The sequence below is a fragment of the Astatotilapia calliptera genome, chromosome 23 (assembly GCF_900246225.1).
Source record: "Astatotilapia calliptera chromosome 23, fAstCal1.2, whole genome shotgun sequence".
NCBI classification, from domain to species: Eukaryota; Metazoa; Chordata; class Actinopteri; order Cichliformes; family Cichlidae; genus Astatotilapia; species Astatotilapia calliptera.
Genome location: NC_039323.1, coordinates 7,394,369 through 7,420,080, shown reverse-complemented (window position 1 = coordinate 7,420,080; position 25,712 = coordinate 7,394,369). Strand labels below are relative to the sequence as shown.

Sequence of the window (25,712 nt, the reverse complement as noted above, 5' to 3'; positions counted from 1 at the left end):
TGACTGCTGGGGCGGTCATGGCCCTTGGTGGAGGGGTCCAGCCGCCAGGCCTGCTCTTTGGACTTGGGCTGCTCCTGGGATTGGGGGGCATAGGTCTGCTGGTCAGTGGACTCTGCATGGCCATGAAGAATCTTCAGATTGCTGTGCCTGGACACTTTCTGCTGCACCCACGGACAGGCACACGCTTCAGCCCACAGCAGGCTCTGGCAATACAAAGGTACCTACAGAGCTGAAAGAGACAGAAGCTCACAGTCGTTTGGACACAGATGTTCTTTTGTGGTGTTGTAATATTTTTTTTTCTTTCTTTTTTAAAAAGGTACTTTAATTTAGCAATACACACAAACAAACAAACAAACAACCCCCCCCCCCCCCCCCCGCCCCCCCAGAAAAAAACCCCCAAACAAACAAAGATACTACGCTCTAACAATAACATAATTGTACAGTGAAGCCCGCAGATCTGCTCGGTCTGGGGGAGCTCCCCTCCACCTCTTTACAGGTCCCATGTCGTTAGGTTTTTACTACTGTCCACTCAGCACTTTACAGTCCATCCCTGATCATATTCGGAAGGGTATTTCCAGTCTCTTTTATAAACTACCTTTAAAAAAACAAAACAAAACAAAAAAAAAGTGTGAGGGATATCCTGGAGCAGTGGTTTTCAATACAAGTTCCATTTGTGATGATAAATTAGAAATAAGGACAGCAAAGAACACAAGACATGCTTTTGTTTGTCGAGTGTAAAATATTTGATATTTCTAACGAAGATTAAAAAACATGGCAACTTGTGACAGCATCATAAGTCAACAATACTAGAAATCTACAGTTGTAGCAGCTCAGTAAGGCTGTGCTGAGTGTCAACGTCAGCATGCAAACATGCTCATCATGCTTTTAGTCAGCAGGTATGTGTAACATGTTGACCATCTTAAATAACAGTGCTGTCATTAGTTTTTGCAGGAACTTGATAAGCCAGAGTTGGGCAAATGATTCAGCTCTGCTGATAACGAGAAGCGTGTGTGTATCAATTTATGTGCTAATCTGTCCAGTCTTTGTCGAGATTTTTATCTCAGAACCACAAATGGGCCTAATGATGGCACTAAAGGGGATTCGGTGGATTGTAAAAACTTTGCTAAAAGGGAGCAACATTATCTCAGGAAAGAGAAAAACTCTCTTTTTCTGTAATCCTGTCGCTATTCAGACTTCCCTTTCTCTGTTGCTGGTGACAAATGAGCACACTTCCAAACAATACACAAACACACCATCCAAGTGTCTTTTTGTTGAACAGATCTCTTTGTGTTAGTTTTAGTGTGCAGTCTGACATGCCAAGAACTGGAAAGCAACAGATTCTCTGATTATGTGCTGATTGTAGAAGTAGGTCATGGAGAAAACAGCAAACATGTAAATGTGGAGAAATGACTCCCCTTGGCACTGTCTGCAGTAATCTATGATAGCTTGCAAATTTAAACAAGATACAGTCTGGTCTTTGTCTGTGGAAGAGAGATGACAAGAGCAGAGTTTTCATCATCAGGGCCTTTTCTCCCCCCAGACACTGACAAAACTCAGACTGATAAGTATTTCTAAACGCAAAGTAACGCTTCATTGTGACAGCGTACTGTCTGAGGGATTAAAGAATTCGGGGTTCTACGTGCAGTAATGTTATCTACATAATGTGTTTCCCAAAAGGAAGCGAACACCTGTAGTTGAAACACATTGCTGGAAAAGCAGTAAGATAAGAAGCAGCTGTGGAGTGTGAAAGTGTGAAAGGAGATCAAATGTAACCCACTAAAAGCATTTGAAGTGAAAAGTGAAGTAAGAGTCGACCACAGAGCTTTCAATTAATTTATTTTTGATAACTTCTCATTGGCTCTCTTTCTCCATGTATTTAGGAGATTGGACAGAATACGTCGCGAGATGTCGGCGGACACTGTCAACAGGTCACCAGAGCCTGAACCCACCATGCCGTCCACCCCTCCGCCGTGGACCATGGAGCCGCCTCCATCCTACGACGCAGTGATGAAAAGCCAGGAGCGCAATGAACAGCTTTAAGCTCAGGTGGACATGCTAAATTCATGTCAGTGCCTTTTGTGTCCGCGGTTCTCCACAAGGACTTTGAAAGAACAGCCGGTGCTATCAGTGAACTCGTTGCAGCGGGACGTTTAGGTGCCTTAGCACAGACACGCTGATCCCAAACATAAGACAAAAAACAGCGACAGACTGCAGCTGGTTAACAACTTAATATTTTTACAGACTGGGCCCCAGTTTGGCCTTTTTGTCTAATAACTATGTGTGTTCTGACTGATTGTGAAAGAAATTGAAATGATTACTACAACTGCTTTTACTCTTTGTACCAAGGGGGGGCTTTCTTGAGACCAACATGTTGTAGGCTCAACTTTTACAACCAAGTTCATGGATGGATTTTATTGGCCTGCATGAATTTATGTGACCTACTACTGTGGCTGCATGGCACTCTTCTCCACACGTAATAACTTTCTTTTCCCCCCCTTCTCACGGCTGCACAGCTCCTCTTTGTATCTGTAGAATATTCCAAAGCAAAGTGCCTTACCAAACAGCAGCAGAACCTTAACAGGGAAGTGTTGTTCATCACTCAGCTTTGTTTATACTGTTGTGATTTCACTATAAATGTGAGTGAATTATTAGCCACGAGGCTCCCTGCGAGTGGTGTTGCACTTATAAATGAGAGATTGTTTATTTTAAAAAGAAATTAATGCCAGAAAGGCAAAGAATGTAAATGTCTACATATTTAAAATCATTTCTAATCCAAGCAAACATAAATGTAGACTCAACTCTGTTCCCAAGCAGAGCTGTGAGACTCATTTTGCCAGCAGCTTGAGGCAAGGTGACTTACCAGGTACAAGTACACACCTGCAATTGTATACCCGACCTGGGCAGGCTGTCTGCAGGCTGTAATAAGCAGCAGAGTGGAACTCTAACTGAGTTTTCTCCACCCTCACCTTCAAGCCCTGAAACTGTACCAGACAGAATTTTTCCTTTCTGCGTGACAGGTGCCTCGCTTTGAGACAAGGCAGCAGTGCGATGGTAGAGGGGAAACCATATCGTTATGGACTGATAGTGGCCGGCCTGTGTGTCTTGGCAGTTGGCCTCTTCATCATGATGCAGGAGCGGCCACATGTTTTTGCTACTTTGTGCGTTCTGGGTGTCACTATGGTGTGCGCTGGGACTGTGTGGAGCCTCTGCCAGTGCTATCCTAAGGTATATGCTATGTGTGTGTTTAGTGGATAGAGAGACAGGAAATATGTGATTGTTGCCAAGAAGAAATAGATTTGGTAATGGAGATTGTGTGTTTATTAGGTCATTGTGGCTCATGAAATTCAGGAAAAAAGCCTAGAAAATATCATGGGTCCTGTGGCTGAAGATGAAAGGTACGCTCCCTAACACACACACATACACACACGCTCACTTTGTATCCTAATGGGCCACAGACAAGTGGGTGTTGACTGAGGCCTTAATGATTCCCTTTGGTCTGTCAGAGTAGCTCAGAATGCTAAGTGCCCATCGAGTAGTGGGTGAACATGGCGACAGCAGCGGTGTGTGTGGGCAGGCTGGTGCTATGGGTCTGCACTAAATCACTGTAGATATTCATTTTATTATTGTCCTGTTTGCTTAATGGAGAGAGGTTAGGAAAAGTGGAACAGAGGGAAAGGAAGAGCCACTAGACAAAAGGTTGGGACTGAAAGGGGCAGATTAGTTGGAAACTAGGGCTGAAAACCATTAATTCTGAAAAAAATCCTTGAGCCTCATTTATTCCAGCTGCAGTCAAAAAAAGAGGTTGTACTGTGCAACTCCTGCATGAGTGTTTGCAATTACAAGAGAGTTCTGCAGCCAGATAGAGACATGCATGCTCAGCGAAACCCTGTCTCTGATGCACCAAAAAAAAGTAAGAAAATGAGGACAAAATACTGGAACCAGACTTCTATTTCTGTACCCCCACCCACCCAACCCCCACCCCTTCTGATTTAATTTTAGACACACTGAGGTTCTGCCAGGTTTCTGTGGCCATAAGCTGAGCAGCGTCAGACTTCTCCCAGAGACCCTGAAGAGTCAGTGTCATAGCTGTCCCACTCTGCATCTGGTCTGAGGGAGGGACAACACTACCAGAGGACTCCTCCAGGGTACCACACTGCTCTCAGGATAGTGAGGAGTCCCCTCGATGAATTTTTATACTTCCTTTCTGCATCGCTCACACATCTTGCTGTTTGAATGTGCCTTTCTTTTGTTTTCTTTTTACATCTAATGGAAGCAACTGACCATGTATCAGCGGTTTTGCACCACTTGTCATTGTGAAATGCTTAATAAAGCTAATTAAGTGTTATATAGTATTTCCAGAAGATGGCACTGTTTACTGTATGAAAGTATGTCTGTGTGTCTGTTAGACAGAGTGCAGCACTGCATTTATACGGTGTACAATAATTCATTTAAGACATTTTGGCCCCTCAGTGAACTTGTGCTCTTTTATAGCTGGATAAGCTATAAGCCTGCGTGATGTGACAAATCTCCATGTGTTTCTTTTCAAAACGCTTGTCTACACTGCCTGTTGAGACATTACTGCAACCAACTGTTGAAGAACAAAGTGAAACTGGTAGCAGGAATTTGTAGAGTTCTGCATGTCTCTCTTTGTGGATACGCTGTTTGCATAGCAAAACGGGCGTTATTACCAGTCTATTACCAGTAATAACAGAATAATTCCACAATGCAAGAATTTATGATGTATAGCAGAGAGGTTAGATATTTTTGTAGCTTCTCTGTTGCTGTAAAATCAAAATGTACATTTCATCATTCTACTTTGGTGTTTCTGGTGTGAAATTCCTCGGGCTCAGTCCAAACCAACCTCAGTGACACAATCAAGCGGGTAGCTTTGTCGAATTTGGGCTCCTCCAGAGCCCCAGAGGGTATTATGTAACAGTTTCCTGAGTTCAAAGAGAAAAGGGATCATGCTTTGAAAAAATGTTTTTTCAAAAAACATATAAGTCGTCGTAATAATTATTACTTTTCTTATTCTTTTTAAATGAAAGTGTATGAAACTGCTAACAGTTTTGAGTGCTTAAAGTTAAAAACGCGTACAGTATGTCAGAGTAAAATAGAGACGCACGCGTTTTGCGTCGCATTCTGCAGTCCTGCGCACATATTAAATAAAAAACAAACAAACAGTAAAGATAATAAAACAACATAGATAACCTATGAAAAATAAACGTAGCCTCCCTGTGAGTGCGCAATCACGGAGAATGAGTTTACGCGTACTTAGACTTTCAATCACAGCTCATACTGTTCACTATAAGTGCGCGTGCTAAAACGACATCAACAAATCAACTTGAACTGAGAGGAAGTGTTCTCTCAGATTGACATGCAATAATTACAGGGTGGTTTGGGGGGGCATGAAACATGACTCCTCCACAGTAAGAGGTGTTTTAAACGGAGGACAATCATTCGATACAAAAGAGGTGGCGTGAGCCATGGAAACGTCACCAGTCCCCGCCTTAAGTTATAAGAATCAATTGTTGGATTCCCCCCCCCCCCCCAAAAAAAAAAAAAATCAGAATAGATTGTTGGAGGCGTTATCTTAACTGCCAGACACAGAGGGCACGCGGCTGTTGGAGACTTATCATCAGGATAAGTCAGACTGAAATAAAAAATAAAAACATCAGTGGTGTAATTTAATAGCTCTCTTTATCATTTTACTGGGGACAGTTCAAGAGGTGTGAAGAATGCGTTGCACCTCAGCCTGGATTGGCTGGGCTTTATGTTTGTGCGCATCTCTGGCCGTGCGTGCACAGGACTACACCGAGGACGACGGGATGATCCTGGACCTGGTCGGCGAGGACAGGACTGATCCTGAAACCGGAACCGACCCGGCAGCCGAGTTCATCAGGTGCAACAAGGTAATGGCATAGTGATTGCGTCAAAGGCATTAAATGCGCATCTTCAGTCATCAGCACCTGTCATTATTCCAAAAACGGGTAAAATATTTGGTCAAATATTTCAACAAACAATCTTTGCTGATGTACCTGACAAGCTGCCAGTTTGAGATACAGATTCGTTAAAATGTGCGCTCACATGCTGGGAGATAATACTTATTCATGTGTTATTGTGAAAACAGCGCAATACACACAATATAGATATATATATAAATCCAACTTATTGCACGCATGCTACATTTCTCCTGTGCACGTGGACATGAAGATCACATGTGCGCTGCATTATTTTTACTGTCCAGGTAGCCTGGCGCATTCCCGGACAGTACATAGTTGTATTGCGTCAGGGGACGCACGAGTCTCAACTCCAGAGGACCATCAGGAGGCTGCGAAGTAAAGCAGCCAGGAGAGGATACCTGGTGGAGATCCTGCAGACCTACTCAGGAGCACTGCGTGGCTTTCTGGTCAAACTGAGTAGTGACGTCCTTCACCTGGTAATTGCGTCACTTCACTGGATGTGTTCGGAAAAAGTGTGATTTAAACCTTTAAGGCAAAAGGGGGAACACAGGGAAATAGATGTCAAATCATAGCAGATCCATTTTCTAAAGGTTAAGACATTCCGAACGGGACATCCTAAGAGCTTATAGGTGGAAGGCAGATCTAAGAAAGCAGCTATAGTCTTGAATAACACTGTTACATTGTAACATTGTATACTGGCACAAGACGAGTTAATGGCAGAAAAGATTGGAGTAATATGGATTTTCTGACTGCAGCTTTTTGCAGAGGTCTGTGCAGTCTGTGTATATTTGACCTACTTGACCAAAATAAAGTGAGAATACGGGAGTCTGGAATGAATGATAGACAAAGTGTACTACTTTCGGTTAAATATTGGCGGCGTTTTCAGGATTATTTATTTCGATTATTTATTTATTATATATTTTATAAAATGGACCGAGAATGATGAGAGGTGTGTGTGTATTTATGTGTTTTTTATTTTAAAATCTGTAAAATTATAAGTAAGTATAGATTTAAAGTAAAAGAACTCCTCACCCGCCTTTAGAATGTTAACAAAGAGGTTTTGTGGAGCATTTGAAATCATTCAGCTGTTGGAGTTGAACAAAAATAATCAGAAACTTTGCTGAAAAACACACAGAAAACGTGAATTAGTTGAACTCTGTATAGTATGAGTGCTGGTGGTAATTTTAGACAGAGTTTCTTGACAGTTGAGAGGTTGTAGACCCACCTTTGGTATCTGCGCATTCTTGAATTATGTCAAAAAATAAAAATACACAAATAAAACGTGAAACAGTGAAACAGACTTCAAAGAAGAATGGTCAGCTTTACCCCCACCTGATTTAACAATCAACTTCCTGTTAATCATTCCTTACCACCCACAGTTAAGTTTGATTGTGTTCCTGTCAGGTGGCGAAGCTCCCTCACGTGCACTACATAGAGGAGGACTCATCCATCTTTGCTCAGAGCGCCCCCTGGAACCTGCAGAGGTTACTGCACCCTTACGGTGGTTTCTCCGAAAATGGAACATACAGACCTCCAAGTGAGTTTGTCTCTGTCCATGACTTATCTGTATTTTTCGTCAAAATATAGGAAACCACGTGCGCTCTTAAGCAATGTAACTACCGAGGCAAACAAAACATTTTGCATTAAGAGTTTCAGGAGTCATTGGGGCGGTTGGAGTAATATACAACTACCCCAATGTTTCTATTGTAAACAGCTCAAGAACAGCAGAAAACACGACTTTTCTTATTTCATTTTCCACATTTATGACAACAGGAACATTTATTCTACAGCAGCATATTCAGCAGTATCATCTCTCTTATTATATCAAGCTGTAAACAACAAGGAATTCCTGTCTTTGTGCAATAAGCCTGATATTGAAAGGTGCCTCTCAGTTTAATTTCTATGAAGTCACCCGACGGTCACCATCACCATGGCAACCTTTAATTGCAGCCGCTTCAGAAGAACTAATTACATGCTAATATCTGTGTTGTGTTAGTTCAATTCAAGCTAAGCTTAAATACAGTTAAGTCCATAACTTGCTGGGCCAAGACACCATTTTTGTAGTTTTGCCTTTGTGCACCGCCACAGTGGACTAGCATTCAAATTAGCATTATCTGTTAGGGAAGTAAATCCATTTTTTATATACAGATACATTTTCAGAGGCTCAATAATAATTGGAAAATGGACTGACAGTTTCATGGCCAGGTGAGGCCTGTTCCTTGGTATTTCACATGAAGTAGTATATAATATCTGTGGTTGAACCAGGGTGTTGAACTTGCATTTGGTAACTATCTACTAGAAGTCTCAATGCCAATGCAAGAAACATTAATTTGTATAAATTTACTAGCCCTTAGACTGTGACGGACAGGAGCTCAAAGAACCAGGTCTTTCTTTCTCATCTTCCCAAACATTTGTCACTGGAACTAAATGCTTATGGGGCTTTAAAAATGATCTTTTTTCCATTTAAATGACATCTGAGCCATTTGTGCAGTTTAGCTGTCAGATATCCATCAAGCAGTGCAGCTTTCCAACAGCAACCACACTGAGATTTCTCCCCTCAGAAATTGCATTTTCTAATTACATGTCAAATTCACCATCTGTCCTCTGCAGATGATGGAGGGAGGACGCAGGTGTATCTGATGGATGGCAGTGTGCAGAGTTCTCACAGAGAGGTTGAAGGACGGGTACTCATCACAGACTTCAATAACGCCCCTGAAGAGGATGGAGTCAGAGTTCACAGACAGGTTAAACACATGCACGCACAAATGAAACATTTCAATTCAACAGCACTTATGTATTTGCAATTGCAGCTCAATAACATTCTAAATCCTCGTTCCACTACAGGCCAGTCAGTGTGACAGTCATGGTACACACGTGGCAGGTATTGTGAGTGGATCAGATTCAGGTGTTGCTCGAGGGGCTGCTGTTAACCTAGTGCGTGTGCTCAACTGTCAGGGTAAAGGGACCGTCTCAGGAGCTCTGGCAGGTAAGACAGAAACTGTTGAACTGTACTTTGTACTAAAGACTACCAGAGCCAAGCAAAAACTCTTGAGTTTCTTTCTCTTGGGTCATGGTGACACAGCTTGTGGATGGCATGAAAAATATTTCAGTTTTATCAAAACATTGTCTTCCAAAGGACATCTTCTGACTATGACTCTGGCCCTTTCCCTACATGGGGAGTGTCATAACTGAGTTATTGCAAGAACATGAGTGGGTCATATGTTTAATATTTTGGCTGTTGACTGGTTCTTTGTGGGCACAGGTAGTGCAACCATCATCTACAGTGTACAGAATTCTAATCTACATTATGAGCGCCATGTTTCACTCTTACAGCAACTTTGATTTAAAGCTGCAGGTAGAAAAAAACGCCCATATTTGTAGAAAAAAATAAAATTAAAAAAAGACCCCAACTGCAGCAGTTCTTCAGTCTCTGTTCACCAGACAGAAGAACCAGACTTTTCTCTTCTTCTTCTAAAACCTGAGAAGTTCAGGTCAGACTGCTTGTGTTAAAATATAAATAATTATGGGTAGTATGAATCCCTAGGAGACCAATGATCCCTAACCATGCAGCTATAAACTCTTAGTCTGGTTTTAAAGACTTTTAGAACACACTTTCATTTCATTAACTGTATTGAAAGAGAAAAGGAAGATGACCACAGTGTAAAACTTCCAATTTTTCTTGAGTGTATGAGGTTTTAGATTGTCCCTTTCCCCTTTCTGTCAGGAATGGAATACATTCGAGCCACTTTACTGGCCCGCCCAGTGGATGCAGTAGTCGTGTTGCTTCCTTTTGCCGGTGGCCTCAGCCGTTCATTAAACACAGCCTGTCGAGACATGGTGGCTAACAGCGCTGTGGTCATCGCCGCAGCAGGCAACTACAGAGATGATGCCTGTCTCTACTCACCTGCTTCAGAGCCTGAGGTAATTTAACACTGAAAATGCAATCACATTCTGGCCCACCTACACGCGACCCTCACCTTTACCTCCTTTCATGTGTGTGTGTGTGTGTGTGTATAGGTCATCACAGTGGGGGCAGTTAACTCAATGGACCAGCTCATGTCACAGGGAGCAGGTGGTACCAACTTCGGCCGCTGCGTTGATTTGTTTGCACCCGGCGACGACATCATTAGTGCCAGTAGTGACTGCAGCACTTGCTTCACCTCCCGCAGTGGAACCTCACAGGCTGCTGCACACGCTGCAGGTACGCAAACACACACACGCGCGCACGCAAAAGCAATCTGTGTATGCTGTTGGTATATCAATCATTCTTTTATTACAGACTCAATGATCCTTACAAAAAAAATCACATAAACACTAGAAAAAATATAATTGCATATTATAGATCATTGCAGGGAAAGCAGCTGTAGCAGTGTCTCCACACCTGGGATTGGTTGCATGTTGTAATACATCTTATATTTGATAATCCCGCAATGATTTTCAGAGGCATTAAGCCTGCAGATAAATTTATGCATGAGATTTCTGAAAACAACTTTAAAAGTACTGACTTGTGCATCCACAAATATTTCACTTGCGCTGACAAATCAAGGTTTTCTCTCTAATGATCACTCAGAAGACTTTCACTAGTTAGCATACAAGTATGCAGTGTACAGATGTGTACAGCTTGCTTTAAATAGAGATATCTTCACTAAGGTTGCATAAGAAAGGTTGTGCATAAATCATTTTTGCACATCAGTATCGTTACCATTTGTCACAGCACAATTACTTCATAATTTGTTTTTATCTGTGTAGGTGTCGTAGCAGTGATCCTGTCGTCCAGTCAGATTGCATCACCAGTGCACGTCCTCCATATGATGTTGCATTACTCCATCAGCAACACTATCGACTTCCTATCTCTGTCCGAAAGCCATCGGCTCACTACGCCAAACCTGGTAGCAGCCATGCCTCCGGTTATTAAAACGTCACCAAGTTAGTGACTCACATTCCTTTATCACACACAGACTTATAGTATCTATATGTGGTTCACATATGCGTTCCTATTTCTACAAGCAGATGGGGAGCTACTGTGTCGGTCAGTGTGGTCAGAGAGGTCAGGAGTCGCGAGCACCGACAGGGTCATCAGCCGCTGTCGTCAAGGGGAGGAAATGATGGGCTGCAGCAGTTATGCTCCTGAAGGCGTCCGTGTGGGGGAAACCATCACTGTTAGTTCAGTTACATCAGCCATAATATCAACAATAACTTCACTCTAAAGTCTATAAGTCTACGGACAAACCCTCACCCCTGTGTTTACAGATGAACAGCGGACACATGGAGTGTATTGCCCATAATGGTCCAGCAGGTAAAGGTGTGTATGCTGTGGCCCGCTGTTGTGTGATAAGCGGTCTGCAGTGCCAGGTCCATGCTAGTCCTGAGCAAGGACAAGCTGCTCAGTGCGTCGGCCCCCAGCACCACCTGACCGGTGAGTCACGTGTACAAGCTGCAGGAGTTTGAATGAGGCAGTCAGTCTGACATTTTAGGAGAAGCTCTTACTTGTTTTCTTGCTAAGAGTTAGAAGAGAAAATAAATGACACCATCATGTGTGTCTATAAACCAGAAGTTCAACTATCAGCTCATAATTTTGCAAAAATATTACCGTAAAAAAATCAAAGGGGTAATATATTAAATATTTACACTCACAGGACACTTTATTAGGTACACCTTGCTAGTACTGGGTTGATCTCTTTTTTTTTTTTTTTTTTTTTTTTAACCTTGCTTTAGTTCTTTATGGCATAGACATAGATAGAATAAGGTGCTGGAAACATTCCTCAGAGATTTTGGACCATATTAACATGACAGCATCGCACTGTTGCTGCAGGTTTGCCGGCTGCACATGTATGATGCAAATCTCCTGATCCACCATATCCCACATGTGCTGGATGGTCATTTGAGTACATTGAAGTCATTGTCTAAGAAACCATTCTGAGATGATGTGAGCTTTGTGACATGGTGCGTTATCCATAAAGGGATAGACTTGGTCAGCAATAGTGCTAAGGTAGGCTTTTTCTGACCACTCTGCATATATCCAAGAGATTGTTATGTGTATTTCAGCAGTTTGTCAAGTACTCAGACCAGCCACTCTAGCACAAACGGCATTCAAAATCCCTTAAATCACCTTCCTTCCCCATTCGGATGCCCTGATGCTCAGTTTGAGTTATTTGCCAATCAAAGCTAACTTTATTTATAAGGCACTTTAAAAAAAGTGAGCACTGACCAAGTGCTGAACATAAACTAAAAAGAATAAAAATATAAATAGTAAAAAAACAAAAAAAACAAATGAAATGACAGTAACAATAAAGAACACCAACATCAGAAAGACAATAAAATTAACATTCTATTCTGGGTCTATGTGATTAGCTGATTTGCATTAATTAGCAGTTGATGAGGTGTAGTTAAAGACTATTAATTTGGACTTAATCTTCCATTTAACAAGTCCTATCTATTTTTCATGAACACGTGTACAGATTACATAAAAATATAGCTGGTGCAGAGCTGTTGTCTTTTTAAAATTTTATTTTATTTTGAATATTTGTATTAATTTAATTTCAACTAGTTTTCAGTGTGTTAGGAGTCTTAGTTTGAAGTTAAGCAGGTTGTCTCAACTACGATGTGATTAGTGATATGATCATGACCATTTGTACCTAATATAGTGGACAGACAGTGAATAGGGCTCTTCAGATTTTATTTTATCCATACCAACAATAAAAAAAAAAAATTATAAAATAAATACTAATACAAATCTAATACTGTTAGATCAAGGAAACTATGTTCCAGAAAGCATCTGGGAAAATGTGGAGGAAAAAATTATTTATTTAATATCTTTTTGTTTTAAATTAGTAATCAGAGATCATGGTTTAATAGCTGGCAGAATGAATACAGCTCTTTGAACACTGTTGATATTGCTTATGATAAGTTTAGCCAAGAGACTCCTCCCTCCAGCTTCACACTAAGAGATATAGGAAGTGGGATGAAATGTCAGCCCCCTTTAAAAACAAAAACAAAGTCTATTAATTTAAATTTAGTTGCTGTCGATGTACTGAAGCGATGCACCTCAGGTATATAATCTGTATTTTTTAGTCAAAGTCAGGCTGCTGCATTTAGAATATCTTAGCCAGGTATGCTTGTTCCCATGGTAATCACCCTGAAAGGAAAATGTAACCCTAGCCAGCACAATTGCCAGCTACTCCACGAGTGTGTGATAGAAAAAGCAGCTTTTCAAATGTCATTAGAGCACTTAAATTACTTTACATTACATTTCTCATTGGTTGCCTCCATAGTGGTCTCTCTGAGGAGGATCGGTTAATGCTTGGCAACAGCGCCTCTAAAGTTCTTTGCTCCTTCGTTGTGTTTAAAGATTCAGCTGATTCTTCTCTAGGGTGTACATCGATGTCCACAGCTGAGATCTCATCTGATTCGCATCCACGTCACAGCCAGGGGAAGCGCTGCACGGTGAAAGAGGGGGTCACATCACACGCGATATGCTGCCATGCTCCATCTCTCGAGTGCAACCTGTTGGAAAACATATCAGCTGACAAAGATCAGGTGAAATAAAATAAAAAATCACAGTAAAAACATTGAGAATCAGCTACTGGAAGTTACCTCAGAAGTTATTGTCTTCCTTCAGGTTGAGGTTTCCTGTCCTTCCGGCTGGACTCTGACAGACTGCAGTTTCGTCTCTCGAGGCTCTGCTATCTTGGGGCCAGTTGCCAAGGGAAACAGTTGCCATGTCTATGGTGTCACGGGAGTGGATGGAGCAGCGGGTGCTGCCGTCTGCTGTCGTGTCGCACCACCAGAGCAGCAAGCTGCAACACCTCACTGATCCGGTTTCACCTCACTTTGGTTTCTAACATCGTTGAAACAGCTTTGACGTTGCCATTTTTTGTCTTTGGTCAGTTTTAAACCCCCTTACACTTTTCTGAGAAACCTCAACATCCTTAATATTCACTTAAAGCACTTCTGTAAAGCTGTTTGTGTGTGTTTTAGTTTTAGGATTACGCCAGATTATGCTCCAGTGCACATATTATATGTGACTTGACAACCTGTAAGCTATTTTTGTATCTTTTTACAAAACAGTTATAATAAAAAGAGCTTTCACAAACATACGGTTTGGATAATAGTGTAGTATTTACCGGGTATACCATCCGCATGCTGTTTAGAAGTTAATAAACTGAACAAATGAAATCAAAATGTTAAGCTCTGGTGTCAGCCATGTGTGTTTTAGAGTGGAAAAACATGATGATGTGCACCACAGGTTGTCACAGTTAGCATGTGTTATGTATGCACTGATTTCCTGACATTCCTCAGTCTTGTGCAGCAGAGCTGCAGGTAATCAGCCTGCTTGATTAACAAGTCAGGTACCTTTTGCTCATTTTGTGAAACAGTAGGTGGAAACAAAATGAGGTAAATGGCTAACAGTAGGGACACCAGTTAAACAAATTTCATGTCTACCCAGAGTGTTATTGTGACAGTGGCTTTTATGGCTCCACAGTTAGAGACTTAGTTCTGATACACAGGTGGGTGACGTCAGTGTGAACAAGAGCAAAAGGAAGCATATAAACCACTGTCAGCTAGCTTGCGCCAATCAGCTAGCTGTCTGATTGGCACAAGACAGCATTCTATCCGACTGAACCTATATGACCAAAGACTGATAAAAAATAAAAACAAAGTTTACCCAGAATACAGTAAATGAAGCTAGTGCTGAATTCATGTGTGTAATTCTGTTAGCAGGATGCAGAGTAGGTACAAATGAAAGATTTAAGCTATTCTGATTTAGAATCAGCATTCTCAAAGATTCAGTTCGTGTTTGTTTCTTATGTCATTTTTTGTAACCATTTAACTAGTGACCTGATCCATCAGCTGTAATGGTCAAACTTAGAAGCCTGAGCCTTCTATGAGTTCTAAAACATAAAAGAAACTGCTCTTGTTTTGTATTATTTGGTCTGCTGTAACCTGTAAATGGTTCCCAAATGGTGTGCCTCAAGGCAAGTTCAGGCCTGCTAAAAAATGAGCTGTTTATTGCAATTTACACAAATGGGCACCAAAAGTTTCAAAACCCATGCTGTAAACAAATTAAATTATCTGTTGTGCACTGTCTCTGATGCATAAATTGATATCAGTATCAACATTGGGGCCACAGGTAATGTTTTTAAGGTGCTGTAGACTGTATATAAAAGATGGATGTAGGTTCCAGGACTAAAAAAAAGTATGTGTGGATTTGTGTGCATCTAGTTGCAAAGAGAAGTCCAGTTTAATAGAATGAGAAAGTGGTCCTTAGCTTGTTTGCCTAGTAAAAGCTTTCCTGATGAATTTAAGACCTTAGTGTGTAGATTCAAGCCTTGCTGAAGACAAGCTGGTGTTCATTTAGTGAATTATAGTTCCTATTCGTGTCTACAAAGATAATACATTGAAATGTGGCCTCCAAGTTTGTCATTATCTTGTTTTAAAAGAGCTAAGATGGTGAAAATGCTCCGTTTGAAGCTTCACAAAACAACTGGCGATGTCACAGAGGTTACGCCTTTTATATACAGTCTACGGTTGTATCATGGGACAGTATATAGAAATGCATAAAGACAATATTTGCAAAAGGTTGTGCATTCCAGTTTATTTTATATCAAATTTCCCCTTAATCAAACTCTGATGTACAAATTAAAACTGAGTCTTAACATGCATTACAGAGTCTTGCGATGTCAGAAGTGAAGTTTCAAAATTGAATGACAGTAAAAACCCGTATAGATGCCAATCCCTAACCTCGCACCTACCCATCCCTCCCTGCATCCCAGGATTAAAACAAGATTGTTTTGAAGTTGTTGTTTTTTTCTTTTTTTCTATTTTTAAGTATTTGTGGTGATGTAGCAGAGGGCCAAACCAACAAAACTCTTGGCTGAATGCAACTCATGTTGCCATGGTCATGTAATCACTTGGCACAGACTGCATGCAGCTCCTTCAGATCGCCCATAACCAGCCACTGTGAAGGGGCGTGTGTTTGTGACATTAATGATACCAAATTACACAGCAAACAACATGGGGAGGGGGTGGGGGCTGATTTTGTTTTTTTTCCATCACGCAGAAAAGACAAACCTCACCGTCACTTACTGCCACACATGCAAACGTGCTGGAGAGCACGATGTGACATTCACATCTAATGAGAGGAAATGGGGTGGAGGAGCATGGAAGGGCTAAAGCAGTGTCTTTCCTCTTCTCGGATGCAGAGGAGCCAGCGGATTGATCGCACGTTGATTCAAACAGAAAATCATTTTGCATGGTAGCTTCCTAGGTCCTTACATTGTAAACATTGACCTGTTAAAGCTGAGAGCTAATCTGCTAAGCAAGTTTAGGCTCATGTCTTAAAACATGTTAGTGAAAGCGTGACTTCATTAAAACTACCTAGCATGAATTATCTACAAAGTGTCTCTGTCTGAGTGCAGAGTGAAGAGAAGCAGCATTTTACCATCATCAGAACCCTGTCGTGTTGCCTAAACCCTGTGTTACTGGGTAAAACTTCCACGCCCACCTCCCCATTCACACACAGAGTCAACAGTTACATTCCTACAGTCCTTTGTCACAACACACAGAGGAAATTCCCTGTAGTAGTTTCAAGAATAATGCAAAGGAAGAAGCCCTGTTGCCCTTCTACATGACCACAGGAGACACTTGGTTTAGCGTCACGGGTGGAGCAGATGAGGACGTACCTCATCGGAGATGTGACGAGACAGTGTCCGAGGGGAGACGGGAGGGAGATCGGGAGGTTAAGGCACTTCAAGTCTCCCGATGATGGGGGCAGGGATGATGGTAACATGGGTGTTGCTCTCCAGTAAAAACTAGAGCTACATTTGGGTTTAGCTCCTCTGTGTGTGTTTCCAAAGGTTGACAAAAGCAAAAGGCAAAGCAAAATGTAAACGCCATCGGAAAAAAAAGAAACCTGATAAAGCAGAGGTAACAGTGAGGTGAAGAGGACCTGTTCTCTGTCTTTGTGAGCGAAGTGAATGAGTGACACACGCCTGCATGTTTTTCAGAAGTTCTAGTTTTTGTATGCATGTGTGTGTGTAACCTTGGCACCTAAAAATAAAAACCTGCTCCTGAGCTCCCCTTCAGGCAGCACTGATGGCCCACCACAACTGATCTGCGCTCTTCCAGATCAGCTTTTTCCTGCATAAGGCTCGAGTCCCTAATCCTCTGCAGTAATTCAATTCATCCAGATTCAAAGAAAAGTGGCATTGAAAATAAAACAAAGCGACAAAAAGAATAAAATCCAGAACACGAGGCCGCTTGTCAGCAAGGAGGAGGAGTGGAGGGAGAGTACTGACCATGGCACTGCTTGTTTCAGATATGCTGAGGGTCTGGAACCGTCATACAACAGGACCAGCCCCCTACTGCATCCCGATGGCTACACTGTGGTGGCCGAGGGTCAAAGGTCAAGTCACAGGCAGACTGGCTTGCCATCAGGGCTCTCATGTGTTGCATAAGTGGCACTGCAAATATAAGTTGTTAAAAGCAAAAGAAGACGAGGCTCTAGAGGAACTGACCAGTGCTGCTGTACATCACAACAGAATGGGTTGGACTATAAAGTGCATACTTAAACCCACCCTCCCTCCCGAGTGCTCATATGTGGAGGTGTTCCTGTCTGTAAGTTCCTCTAGAGCAGCTAAATGTGACCTCCCGCAATTTGCATGGCTGTGAGAGAAGAGCACAGGACACTTTAAAATATTATCTTACACTGGAAATAACATCTATGGAACAAAATCTTTACAATATGAATATGTAGATAAATTGGCAAACATGAGCAGAAAATTGTTAAAACACAACCCAAACCCATCCTCCACCTTGCTGTCATTCTGAGTGAATGAATGAATAAAAGGATAAACTGAAGTCATCCATGATTGTGGAAGGTTATTTGCACTTCCCACCCTAATCAACTCTGCTGCCCTTTATGATAATGCATCTCCATCATCGCCTTGGCTCATGTGAAAGGAAGTAATTCATGATTTATTCATAGCTCCTTCGTTGCCTTAGCGACCGAGACAAATGTTCTGATTGGCTTGCTGTGGAGTCCTAAATGTCCTGACCAATCAGAGGCAAAGTGCAGCCTTTTCGAATGGCTTCCCGGAGCTGCCTCTCCTTTGGAGGGATCCCACTGGTAGGACGACCTAGGGGTCCACGTCTTCTAGATCGCTCTTAGAATCACCGAGCATCATGGGAGACTCTGACCCCTGTGGTAGAATAGAGGGAAGTTGGATTAAAAAAAAAAGTTGAATTATCCATCTGTTAGGCAGAGCCAGGAGGATTATAATTTCTATTCAACACACCGATTGTCTATAATGTTTTTATGTGAGCACAAGTGACAATCTGGGGCTGTGTGGGCTTCCTGACAGCCCCAGCGGGAGTTGGAGAAGAATGAAACAGCTTCAAATCCACCTCTAATAATAACCGTGGGCGGTAACAAACTGCCTTTATAGCTTTTGACAGAAGCCAATGAGATGATCCATTTTTGCTCTATTCTTCTCTTTCGGGCTTATGTGAGCTGAGCGGGAACTGCTTTAAAACCATGAGTCATTTGAGAGCTCCACTGTTCTAAGCTGCTCGTTTGGATGTAGCTGAGAGATACCTGTCGGAGACTGCGGTCAGCGTTTTCATTCGCCGGGCTGCCGTCAGAACCATTACTGCTACCAGACTGCTCTTTCTCATTTAACAATGCTGTAGCATAGGCCAAGGTATCCTGCAGAGTGTGACACACACACACACACACAGGGAAAATAAACAGTATGAGTGACTGTGAGTGTAATAGGAGAACTGGAGGTCGTTGATATACGGTATTTTTGTGTGTGCGTGTATTTACCTGTGCAGAAATTGTGCGCTGGAAGGTTTTATTGGTGGATGTCTCATTTGAGACGTTGCTCTGTGGAGTCCAGTAATGTTCTGTCATCTGAAGGCAGAGAGAGTCACTGTGAGCATACAGCATAATTTACAGTTCTTCATAAGTGCCATAGTGGTTAAGCCAAGTGTCTCCTAAACAGGGGGCACTGTAAAGACTCTCGTTTAGCTCCAGTAATATGAAAATTAATGACGGAACAAAACAATTAATATACTGAGTGAGCTGTGAACAAAACTGTATACAGAAAGAAACAATAATGATAATAAATATGACTTAAAAGAGTTTTAAGTTCAGTTCGGAAAAACAGTTCAGTTACCTAAAGTTCGCTGTAATGAATAGAAAATAGTAACTGTATAGTCTGCATACAACAATGCTGTTTTTATGTTAGTTTATTGTTTATCTATTACTTAAATACTTTGGTGTAGTACGAATGGCCATGGGGGAGGTCTTTGTAAGTAGTAAAAGCGGTAAAACTTATGAAAACACAGTTAAAAGTCCAAAGTCGATCCTCCCCTTCACATTTTCCAATGCAGTCCAGTGGGCTGATTTGCTGAGCTGATTCTGGCCCTCGGACCTTATGTTTGGCACCAAGTGGTAACTAATATCAAGGCAAACTTTACTAAACTATCATTTAGCTAAATGAAAAAAAGTTCTAAAAATAAAAATAAAAATTTATGCCGTGCTAAACTGAGTTCAGATTTAAACTAATGTTTGAAAGGCTGATTAGTTTTTAACAACACAGTGTGTCCGAATTCACCTGTAAGAACTTGGAGGTTATGTTGGATTAAATAATAAGAAGGGAATGGGAAACACTGAGGTTTGGGCTTAAAGGCACTGGGGATTTTTTTTTGGCTGCTGTCCTCCATCCTTCTCACTTCTACTGTCAATTACAAAAGCCAAAAATGCCTCACACTAATGTGATGTACACTATATGGATAAACGTACTGGGCCACCTACAGAAACTGGTTGCCCATGGAAACCCAGGCTATGAAGCTCCCAGCCCACAGTTACTGAGCTGATGTTCATGGCAGAGGAGGTTTGGAAATCTGCAGTTACTGAATCATCAAGTGTTGGCATCTCTTAAGCACTATGCAACTCCTCTTAGTAACCTTATGTGATCTTCCATTTCATGGCTGAGTTGTTGTGGTTCTGAAACATTTTCTTCTTTCCCAAATGTTTAGAAATGTTGGGTGCAATGGGACTGAAAACATGTCACTTTAAAGATTAAGAGGTGTGGCCCTGTACTTTTGTTCATGTAGTGTAGGTCAGCGGTCCCCAATCCCCGGTCCTCAGACCGGTACCGGTCCGTGAGTCGTTTGGTACTGGGCCACAAGAGTTGAGGCTCAGGTGTGAAATGTATGGTTTTCAGGGTTTTTATCGGTTTTCAGCGTTATTTTGTTATCGTTTTTATCATTAACTCTGTTTTCCTGGGTCTTTTCACGTGTGTTATGAATAAATCTTCTTTTTTTCGGTAACGGTACTAGTTTGATCTTGTTGTATTTATCCGCGACACCTGAAAGGCTGGTCTGTGAAAATATTGTCGGGCATAAACCGGTCCGTGGCGCAAAAAAGGTTGGGGACCGCTGGTGTAGGTGGTCCTACAGTATTTCTTAGGCTTGCCTTTTTCTGGAGCCACTGCACCGCCCAACTCCAGGTACCAGACAAGTCCTTGAAGTAGTCCTTAGCTTGAGGACACCTGGAGAGTGGGAGGGATGAAAGCAGGGTCAGAATTATGTTGGTAGGTTAATCTGCTAATACTACTACTATTACAGTTGATAATAGTTCACACTGGGGGAAAAAAAACAACAAAAAAACCCCACATAACAACCAAATATTTTTCTGCCCAAGTCTGATCCCTAAACCGCATGTACTCACTTTTGAGCTAATGTGACCAGGAACTTAACACACTGGTAGCAGCGCCTGCTGTCCACATTGTTGCTCTGCTGCATCAAAGCTATGGAGAAAACACATTATGAGCTACAAGGATTTGTACACTGTTGTCAATAGGAAAAAACAAAACAACAGACATACCTAATAGACCTTTCTCTGACTCAAAAGCATACTTGAGTCTCTGGGATTGCAGAGGGTCTTCCACTACCTGTGGAAAAGATTTAAATGAAGTTAGGAAATGTGAGACGTCATAGTGACCACGCAACATGAAAGATCAACAGAGGAAGGGTCACTGAAGGATGTTACTCACTAGAAGCTCCTGCAGCATCAGAAAAATGTTCTTCAGTTCATGAGGTGGAGCTGTCTCCAGCTGTGTCTGTGAAGAGTACAAAACAATTTAGTGCATACTGACTGTGGAGTAAATGTGGTTGAGCTGCTTTTCAGAGATTCTTACTTTGAGTAACTGCAGAACTCCCAGAGAGAAGGGCTCATTACAGAACGAGCTGTAGGTCACCATCTCTATCAGGAGAGACAGTGCGCCTGATAACTCGCGCATTGCAAACATCACCTGTTGGGTATTTACAATTGACAAAATTGTCAATCAAAGAGCTTCTGAGTCTTTTCTATTTAATAATGAAGAAGTAAAACATTGAACTGATGGTTTTTATCTTACCTCTAGAAGGTAAGGCTGTCCTTCTGGAGTAAAGAGTGAGGCAAGGATGTCCGCATGGAGAGGGAGAAGAGGGGTGGAGGACAGGACACTACTCAGGCGCAGCTTAAGCCCTCCGGGAGCTACGTGAGGAACAACAGGTGATAAACAAACAATCACAATAAGACTCAGGCTGTGTCAGTAGGTGCACATTTGTAGTAGTGTGAGAAACAAATTTAGGTGCATCACCCTGTGTGCGCTGGGGGCTGAGGTCAGAGTGCAGAGTGATCAGGGCCAGAGTGCTGTGCAGGTGAAGAAACTCCCGAGCCTGAGCTGGACTCCACCTTCGGTTCTGTAAAAACACAAAGTAAAACCTCTCTGCCTTTCTTTGGAGGTTTTTTCTACGTATACCCAACTGAGAAGTGCCCTCAATACAGACCCAGAACTCGCTTGAGAGATTATATACCTCATTTTACCTGGGAATGACTTGGGATCTCTCTAAACTGTTACTATTGAGAAGGATGTCTGGAATACCTGCTTAACCTGTTACCACTGCAACTCAGTGTTGGATAAGCAAAAAACTTACACTTTGTTTCCTGAGTGTAATTCAGTGAGTGGAAAAGTTGAGTTAAAGTGAAAACATTAAGAATGACAAACATATGAAACACGCAGTGTGTATTATGTAAACTGTACCTGGTTGTTCTGCCTATTGGGGCCCAACAGAAAGATGAGCATCCGGCGATACGCCGAGTGTTTCAACAACAACTGACAAGGACCGCAACCCTGAGAGAGGGAGGGAGAGAGTGAACGAAAAATAGAGAACACTCAGGAAATCAAACAGTCATTAAATTTAATGGCTTGTACTTAAACACTCAATTTTGAAGAATTACCCTCTGAGCGAAGTTGCTGAAGAGGTTGAAATACTGCGCACAGTTCTTCACATTCTCAGGAACATCTTTGTCCAGTAAGGAGAGCAGAGCATCTGTTAAACTGTCTAGTCCTGGATCTCCAAACTGAAGTGCACTCTCCAGAGTCTTTTCGAGGATGGATGCAACCACCACCCTCACCTCTCTTACACTGCACTCCAACAGACAAACCCTAAGGAAATGTCAAAACCATCAATATCAGCACTCCAGTGAAGGGAAATAAACCTCTAAGGCAGGAACTTCAATTAACATGTCTAATGTCTTATCATAAGACACTCAGTATCTTATGATAAAATCTGAAAGGACAGACAAGTCTGCAACACTGTTCATGTGGGAAATTTCTTTGTTGTACTTTGTTTAACAGTTCTGGCTGCTTTGGCCTTGAGGCACATAGTTAAGTGTGACAATCTGTACCTCTGTTCTACGGGGAGGGGTGTGGTATGTAAAGGCAGCTGTGGTGTACTGTTGCCCAAAACATCCGATGTTCGACAACCAATCCTGTCTGAGGATCATATGATCACCCCATGCTTAAACATCAAGTAGTGTAAGACAACACCTTTCTCCCAAACACACGCTTTGGGAAACTATCCCGTGGTTCTAAATGTTTACATTCCAGAGAAGGACTTGCTTTTTTTTAGCCAATCAGCATTAAGTCAGTGAGCACCAAGCACACAAGTGTTTAATATCTCTACTGTCAGTAAAGATGCAACTGTAAGTATGCTCCAAGACTTTTGCAGTTATACTGATGAAGTGTGCAAATATAATAAATTATATAGCATTAAAACACTCCAGAGATAATGTGTGTGGGCATTATATATTTAGTAAAGCTTTAGGCGTTGTAGGAAAAATAATCAAAGCGGAATTATTTGGCCCTGGTCAGAGAGTTGAATGTGCATTGATTAGAATGAGGGCGCAATGCTTGGAGCTGCCAAGTCTAAAGTATCGCATATCACTAGGACAGCTACAAAAATGCTGTACTGATCAAACCTAGGTCAAGCTTCTGCAAAAGCAGTCCTACAAACATGGATTATGGTAAATGGCCTGTATTTATATAGCGCTTTACTAGTCCCTAAGGACCCCAAAGCGCTTTACATATCCAGTCATCCACCCATTCACGCAGACATTCACACACTGGTGATGGCAAGCTACATTGTAGCCACAGCCACCCTGGGGCGCACTGACAGAGGCGAGGCTGCCGGACACTGGCGCCACCGGGCCCTCTGACCACCATCAGTAGGCAACGGGTGAAGTGTCTTGCCCAAGGACACAACGACCGAGACTATCCAAGCCGGGGCTCGAACCGGCAACCTTCCGATTACAAGGCGAACTCCCAACATCCACACCTGATGCAGACATAACTGTACCCTGTCATTTCCACTTTCAAGCAGCAGCAATATAGTATCGCTATCTAAACAATGTAGAAAATTGTTTCAATATTTCATATTAGTCATGAGAAATATAATGTGACAACAGCCCTGTGGGTTAATTAGTTGGCAGGAATGTACTAACTTGACGATTTCGCGGCCCTCTGGTCCCACCAGGTACTGCACCATCCACTGGCATGCCTCACTGCTCTTAGACAGCAACACCTCCACTGTCGCCATCCACTCCTCTGTGTCCACCCTGCAAGAGACACACAAATACAGATATAATGTTGCTCCTCATGAAGGTGCTCAAACTTAACACATGTGGATGCATGCAAGTGAAATCACCTGAGTTTCTTTTTGGTGTGCAAGTAGGTGTGGAACAGAAAGTGAACAGCCAGCTGAAGACTCTCTTTGGCCATTGGCTGGTAGCCTGGATGCTTCAGTTTTGTCTGCAAAAGGAACACAGCTTTTTAAAACATCACTGATTATCATACTGCATGTTATTTTATGTATATAAACACTATGGTATTGCATTATAGTATATATAATAGTAATATTGCAATGGCTGTGGGTTCCATTCTGCATCAGCACTCACAACATTTAAATAATTATCATTCATGTATGTCAGAGTATCTCTCTCTAATGGCAGAATGCGATCTGTCATTAAAGGTGAACAGTACTCTGATTCCTATAAGGAAGTGCAGTTACTGTAAAATGCTGACCTGCAATAAAAGCATTGCCTCAGAAAAGCAAAATACACACTGTTTTTTCAGTTGTGTAAACACAGACCAAAGGTGAAATCCAATATTTTACTTGCATCTACTTCAAGTACCAGAGAAAAACAAACTGCTGAATATGTGGAAGAAAACTTTTATCTAACTTGTTTTATGTCTTTTGATTACAATCGTCAAATACATGAAGCTTAAAGTGTTGTGTATCTTCAGTCTGTGTTTATGTATAATTAGACAAGCCAACAGAGAAACATACTGCATTGACTGAAGCCAGGGAAAGGGTGAAGTTGAAGTAGTCGCTGTTGTAGACATCTCTGTTTCTCATGAACTTCAGATTCTCATCTCTCACAATCTGCACAAACACACAAACAAAGCGGTGAGACAACTATGAATATTTAAAGCAATTCTCTCTCTAATATAACTCGTGTTTAGCTCATGTAAAGGCAGATTTTGCTTTACCTGATAGATGCTGACGGGCATTTTCTCTACAAACAGGCCCTTCTTCTCTCCCTTGCGGACCAGACGGGTGAGGAGAGTGAGACGGTCATTGTTGGCTCTTGGGGGGCGTGGAGAGGACTGTGGGGAAACATCAGGAGAAGATGGAGCAGACCTGGGAATAAAGAGACAACATAGATGGTTCATAATAGTTAATGCACTGGAGCCGTTCCCAACTGCTGTTCTTCTGACAGTGTTCATATACAAATATGACTCGCATCATGTGATTAACATCCGTGATGTTTCATTAAAGTTTCTGTATAATGCATATAAATGAAGTCTTTGTAAATAAGTCTTTAACTGTCAGCATCAAATCTATCACCTACTGCCTGCGGTGACATTTTGCTGACTGTTGCACATGGATGTATGAAAAGATGACAGATGCATTTTCAACAGTCCAATGAGAATGTTTACAAGGTGACTGTGGTACATATGGAAATTTGACTCACAGTGAAAGGTCCTCAGCTTCCTGTCTCATGATGCTGACTCTGCTCTTTTTGGGCAGAACAGGCGAATTCTGGTCGCTGATCTTCTGATAAAACAGCATGTAGGCATTCCAGTATCTCCTCCGCACGTCAGGGTAAGGGTTGGCTGAGCATACATCAAAGTTATTTAAGATTTTGTACTTGTGTGTACTGCTAATCCACATAAAGTAAAGTAATGTCAGCAACTTACACTGGTCATAAACCTTGGGACGATACTCCCCACCGAAGCACTCGTACTCCAAAGTTTCGTCATTCATATCGAACTCTTCTACCACGTTGTCATTGAACTTGTACCACCGACCACGCGCACCACCGCTATTAGTAAACAAAGATGGATGACAAAAAAG

General features: G+C 41.9%; 2 protein-coding genes and 2 long non-coding RNA genes across 8 annotated transcripts in view; 2 read left to right on the top strand and 2 right to left on the bottom strand.

Moving 5' to 3' along the window:
* The first annotated feature begins 3,255 nt into the window (after positions 1 to 3,255).
* LOC113016898 (uncharacterized) lies at positions 3,256 to 4,352 on the top strand. Its single transcript, XR_003271326.1, has 2 exons — positions 3,256 to 3,395; positions 4,000 to 4,352. It is a non-coding gene; the product is annotated as an uncharacterized LOC113016898 (long non-coding RNA).
* A 1,224-nt stretch (positions 4,353 to 5,576) lies between these two features.
* On the top strand, positions 5,577 to 15,538 carry pcsk9 (proprotein convertase subtilisin/kexin type 9). Of its 3 annotated transcripts, none has more exons than XM_026157657.1 (12): positions 5,577 to 5,909; positions 6,245 to 6,436; positions 7,365 to 7,497; positions 8,571 to 8,704; positions 8,805 to 8,946; positions 9,685 to 9,881; positions 9,978 to 10,161; positions 10,710 to 10,886; positions 10,971 to 11,119; positions 11,211 to 11,376; positions 13,330 to 13,496; positions 13,579 to 15,538. In XM_026157657.1, exons 1-12 carry the CDS (start codon positions 5,736 to 5,738, stop codon positions 13,771 to 13,773), a joined length of 2,010 nt encoding a protein of 669 aa, XP_026013442.1. In that variant the 5' UTR covers positions 5,577 to 5,735; the 3' UTR covers positions 13,774 to 15,538. The 3 variants fall into 3 exon arrangements, with proteins under 3 accessions (XP_026013442.1, XP_026013441.1, XP_026013443.1); XM_026157656.1 differs by having other exon boundaries at positions 10,968 to 11,119; XM_026157658.1 differs by lacking the exon at positions 13,579 to 15,538 and having other exon boundaries at positions 10,968 to 11,119; positions 11,773 to 13,396.
* LOC113015616 (uncharacterized) lies at positions 5,846 to 7,324 on the bottom strand. Its single transcript, XR_003271138.1, has 4 exons — positions 7,186 to 7,324; positions 6,993 to 7,080; positions 6,359 to 6,485; positions 5,846 to 5,966 (listed from the first exon to the last, which is right to left on the bottom strand). It is a non-coding gene; the product is annotated as an uncharacterized LOC113015616 (long non-coding RNA).
* Positions 15,530 to 25,712, bottom strand: part of usp24 (ubiquitin specific peptidase 24) — a 33,502-nt gene continuing 23,319 nt past the window's right edge. For 2 of the 3 annotated variants that reach the window (XM_026157653.1, XM_026157654.1), the window contains exons 50-67: positions 25,556 to 25,680; positions 25,330 to 25,471; positions 24,845 to 24,995; positions 24,642 to 24,737; positions 24,000 to 24,103; positions 23,797 to 23,910; positions 22,252 to 22,459; positions 22,055 to 22,144; positions 21,611 to 21,713; positions 21,386 to 21,504; positions 21,167 to 21,280; positions 21,023 to 21,088; positions 20,854 to 20,920; positions 20,698 to 20,776; positions 20,443 to 20,518; positions 18,787 to 18,873; positions 18,556 to 18,666; positions 15,530 to 18,160 (exon numbers count right to left, since the gene is read on the bottom strand). In XM_026157653.1, coding sequence (XP_026013438.1) covers positions 18,098 to 18,160; positions 18,556 to 18,666; positions 18,787 to 18,873; positions 20,443 to 20,518; positions 20,698 to 20,776; positions 20,854 to 20,920; positions 21,023 to 21,088; positions 21,167 to 21,280; positions 21,386 to 21,504; positions 21,611 to 21,713; positions 22,055 to 22,144; positions 22,252 to 22,459; positions 23,797 to 23,910; positions 24,000 to 24,103; positions 24,642 to 24,737; positions 24,845 to 24,995; positions 25,330 to 25,471; positions 25,556 to 25,680 — 1,915 coding nt within the window. In that variant the 3' untranslated portion in view covers positions 15,530 to 18,097. The remainder of the gene's footprint in view (positions 18,161 to 18,555; positions 18,667 to 18,786; positions 18,874 to 20,442; positions 20,519 to 20,697; positions 20,777 to 20,853; positions 20,921 to 21,022; positions 21,089 to 21,166; positions 21,281 to 21,385; positions 21,505 to 21,610; positions 21,714 to 22,054; positions 22,145 to 22,251; positions 22,460 to 23,796; positions 23,911 to 23,999; positions 24,104 to 24,641; positions 24,738 to 24,844; positions 24,996 to 25,329; positions 25,472 to 25,555; positions 25,681 to 25,712) is intronic. The other variant, XM_026157655.1, reaches the window with a different exon arrangement.

Coding starts and splice junctions, on each gene's coding strand:
- pcsk9 (XM_026157656.1), top strand. CDS start 5,736: ATGCGTTGCACCTCAGCCTGGATTGGCTGGGCTTTATGTTTGTGCGCA. Junction 8,947..9,684: donor CGTCTCAGGAGCTCTGGCAG/GTAAGACAGAAA, acceptor CCTTTCTGTCAG/GAATGGAATACATTCGAGCC. Junction 11,120..11,210: donor GTGTGGGGGAAACCATCACT/GTTAGTTCAGTT, acceptor CTGTGTTTACAG/ATGAACAGCGGACACATGGA.